Consider the following 4189-nt stretch of genomic DNA (forward strand, 5'->3'; position numbering starts at 1 on the left):
GAATTTCCCCAGGGCACTGGGAGAGAGTGGCACCTAGGAGTTTTAATTCTCACTCTTCCCTACTTCCCAGTTTGCCAGGAGCCAGTAGATGACTGGAATGGAAGTACAGAAGCCTACTTCTTCTGACACAAAGCAGAACAAACTAAACTTTATTTATTCTCTGGAGTTCCCTGCTGGATTAGGCTAGTCTGGGATTGCACCCCAAATTATATGTTTGCTTAGTTTCTTCTCCATTCCTGCTTTATTTTTCCCACTAATTTAATGGTTTTTCCTTAGTAAGTCACTTGCACTTGAGTCATTGGCTACCATATATGGTTCTTGGATAACCTGATGAAAGCAGTTGGTCCAAGGCAAGATCAGTTACTGCAAGTTTGGGGAAGATGTTTCTAAAAGGTGAAAAGAGGTTCATAACAGGAATACAAAGGAAAAGGCTTGAACTTTCTGGGGAAAAAAATCTCTTTCATACTTCTTTTATGGATCTCCTCTAGACTTTCAGAATACCTGTACTCTACTACAGGAACTGGTCTTGCTCTAGAATCAGATCTTCTTTCTTGAGCATTGTGTTTTTTCACATGCAATCCAACATATCCTATCAATTCTTCCTCTAAAAATTATTTAGAATTAATTTCTACTGAAACCTGATAAATTACATTCTCTATTCCAAGTCACCACCACTTCTCAACTGGATTACCTATTCATTTATTCATCTTTCATATACTATTGAAAAATTGGAGAATAATTTCATCATAATGTAAAGTTTGTATTGGGCAAAGCAAACCAGAATAGATAAAGTAATAACTTTCAACACTGAAACAGATGTCACAAGACCTTGGCATCCCTTAGTTGTTTTCAAGAAAGTTGTAGAGGTGTGCTTGTGCTTGAGGCTTCATTCACAAAGAGGAGCATCTATTGTTTTGTGCAGCTTTTGGTTCCTGGCAAGTGGCAGTGACTCTCATGACCATATAAGGGCTGCCCCACTGGTTCAGAGCATCACACCATCTGCATTATCTCATCACCAAATACTCTTTTACTAAATAAACCATCACTGACATTTTCATTCTGTCATTATGCATGTTAAATAACTACTGTGGCAACCTCCAGTGTCTCTGAACTGCATGTCTGAGCAGTCTGTGTTGTCTCTCCACATACCAGCTGTGTTTCTGTTAAAACTCTGGCTTCAGAGTTCCATATTTTCTGAGTGGTCTGCCCTAACCCATTTTCCCATAGTATTTTCGATATAGACTTTTTCAGAACATAAGCTTTTCAGGAATTGCCTGTGTCATGTAAAACAAATACTTGTGCAGTTTTCATTTTCAAAGAGTTACAGGTACACTGGGGGGAAAGAAACATGTAAAAACAAGTACAGCATAGTGTATTCAAAATTTAATTTATCTGTTGATAAAATTGGAATAGATGCATGTTGGAGAGAATAATTTATGGTTCTTGAGGGATTACAGTGAAGACCTTGAAAGATGAGATGGCTCTGTTTAAAATAAATGGAAAGCACCTTTCAAGTAGAGAAAATAGAGTATAAAACATCACCAGCTGCTAATCACCTAAACTATTAACTCAGAAGTCTGAATGAAATTCACCATTTTCTCTAATTTACTTAAATATTTCTTCCATATGCTTCAAAATTTATTTCCTTCAAATTCAAATTTGAGTAATTTTTTACTTATTATATGAATAAAATGTTTGATGACATATGTTATTGATGTGGCTGTGGGGAAAAAAGAACACTTGTAAACCGCTTGTGGGTATATAAAATGGTACAATCAGTTTTGAGGGAAATTTGCCAATATATAACAACATGATACATGTATTTACCCTTTCTTAAATTTCTAGATTTCCATCTGTCTGATATACTGGCAAAAATATTAAAATGCTTATACATAAAGTTATTTTTAATGCATGATTTGTAATTATAAAAGATTTGTTAATTGAATTATGGTATACCTAGGAAACAAAAAGAATAAGAAATATTTTTCGGTTAAAAAAAGCTATGTTGCTTTAGTGGCAGAGCCGGAGGGCACCAAGTGTGTGTCTGTCTCCAAAGTCCTGGGCACCACATCACAATGCCTTCCTGAGAAGCAGAATCAAGGACAAAAAAAAAAAAAAAAAGCTATGTTGTAGTTAGCTAGGTCCTTTTAAAACTTTGATGAAAACAGAATCTCAAGACATTAAGGAGGACATGTGTTGAATGGTAGTGAATAGGGGGTATTATATGACTGATGAATTACTAACCTCTGCCTCTGAACTAATAATACATTATATGTTAATTAATTGAATTTAAATTTCAAAAATCAGAATCACAACAGGAATTTATATTACTTCAACAAGGTTTAAAAACCTGAGTATTGGATGGAGGGAGAGCCCACAGAAGCTCAGCTCATTCTTCCTGGCAAAAGTAGAATAAGGAATAAAATGATTGTGGGAGTTATAAAGGTATAAGTATGGGGATTATCAATATATTTTCTTATATTCATAACATATACCAATGAGCTTAGAAGAACTGCTTCAAGGGCATGTGAACTGAAGTAAGACAGTGATGAAAGTTATGCATTGGGAGGGGTCATAGGGTTTTCTATTGATGAATGAGTCAGAACTGTTCAAAAGGAAGAGAATGTGACATGATGATTTTTACTGATTTTGTCCTATAACTAAATGTGTTCTTACATTAGGATTATAAGCAGTTCTATACTGTTCATAGTGTGGACACAGGAATGTTAATATCTGGGATTACTTGGCACAGAACTGTTGGAATACCAACAAGAAAAATAAAATAAGCCTACCATGAGCAGAGGAGTTTTCCAGGTGGTAGCAATAGGTCTTACCTACTTCTGTGCTCTTTTCCCTGCACTGAGCTTCAGCAGCTGGGTTTCATACGAACAGAGATGTGAAAAGAGGCAGAGGAATCCTCAATAGTAAACTGATTGCTCCCCATTCAGTACACTGACTCTTCTTAATGTCTATGGGATGCAATTTCTAAGGCCTAAAGCCTTTTGGAAGATCCGGCCAAGAGCATTCTTCACCTCATTATTTCTCAGGCTATAAATGATGGGGTTCAACATCGGAGTCCCAACAGTGTAGGACAACGACAGCAGCTTTTTGCTCTCAGGAGAATTATTGGATTTAGGCCGGAAGTAGGTAAGGCTTAATGATACATAGAACAGGGAGACAACAAGGAGGTGGGAGGAACAGGTGGAGAAGGCTTTATGCTTCCCTTTAGCTGATGGAATCTTTAGGATGGCAGCAGCAATGCGAGTGTAGGAACACAGAATCAGCAAGCAGGGTATCATGACGATCAGAATGGTTCCAACAATCGCGTAGATCTCAAACAGTGTTGTGTCTGCACAGACCAGCCTCAGCACAGGTGGACTGTCACAGAAAAAGTGATTCACCTTGTTGGTGCCACAGAATGGAAAGCTGAAGAGCCACGTGGTCTGCACAGTAGCTACGGGAAAGCCTGGAAACCAGGAGGCAATAGCGAGTTTGGCACGGGTCCTTTGGTTCATGATGACTGGGTAGTGCAAGGGACTGCAGATGGCCACATAGCGGTCATAAGCCATGGTGGCCAGGAGGAAGCATTCATCTACTCCAAAGAAGAAGGAGAAATACATCTGTGTGGCACAGCCAAGGAAGGAGATGGTTGTGTCCCAGGCAAGCAGGGTCCCCAGCATCTTGGGCACAATGACTAGGTTGAAGCCAATCTCCAAGAAGGACAAGTTCCTGAGGAAGAAGTACATAGGACTGTGTAGCATGGGGTCAGCCAACGTAACCAGTATGATGAGGCTGTTTCCCATCAGGGTGACCAGGTAGATGATTAGAAATGTCAGGAAGAGTAATGACTGTACTTCAGTAGGTAAGGAAGAGAAGCTCAAGAGGATAAACTCTTCAACTCTTGTCCAGTTTCCTCCAGCCATAGATAAAGAAAAGAATCCCCAGTTGTGGTCATGGAGAGAGAATCTTGATTGGAAGTGTCAGAATCTGGGTTTGTTTTTCAGGTTCCTTTTTAGTGTCAGGAAAAGAGGCAAGGTCAAGATCTCAGTTGGAAGAAAAAGGGCCTTGGGGCACCTGGGTGGCTCAGTGGGTTAAAGCCTCTGCCTTCAGCTCAGGTCATGATCCCAGGGTCCTGGGATCGAGCTCCACGTTGGGCTCTCTGCTTGGCGGGGAGCCAGCTTCCCTTCCT

The 4189-nt window shown here is 39.5% G+C and overlaps 1 protein-coding gene across 2 annotated transcripts; it reads right to left on the reverse strand.

The window, feature by feature from the left end:
- Nucleotides 1–604: 604 nt before the first annotated feature.
- LOC123387741 (olfactory receptor 10A2) lies at nucleotides 605–3923 on the reverse strand. Of its 2 annotated transcripts, XM_045065881.1 has the most exons (2): nucleotides 3000–3923; nucleotides 605–628 (listed from the first exon to the last, which is right to left on the reverse strand). In XM_045065881.1, the coding sequence occupies exons 1-2, from the start codon at nucleotides 3921–3923 to the stop codon at nucleotides 605–607; spliced, it is 948 nt and encodes a 315-aa protein (XP_044921816.1). The 2 variants fall into 2 exon arrangements, with proteins under 2 accessions (XP_044921816.1, XP_044921815.1); XM_045065880.1 differs by lacking the exon at nucleotides 605–628 and having other exon boundaries at nucleotides 2970–3923.
- Between the last annotated feature and the right edge of the window lie 266 nt (nucleotides 3924–4189).

The sequence above is a fragment of the Mustela putorius genome, unplaced genomic scaffold, assembly GCF_011764305.1.
Source record: "Mustela putorius furo isolate JIRA1106 unplaced genomic scaffold, ASM1176430v1.1 tig00003859_pilon_pilon_pilon, whole genome shotgun sequence".
Classification (NCBI taxonomy): Eukaryota; Metazoa; Chordata; class Mammalia; order Carnivora; family Mustelidae; genus Mustela; species Mustela putorius.

Coding starts and splice junctions, on each gene's coding strand:
- LOC123387741 (XM_045065880.1), bottom strand. CDS start 3,923: ATGGCTGGAGGAAACTGGACAAGAGTTGAAGAGTTTATCCTCTTGAGC.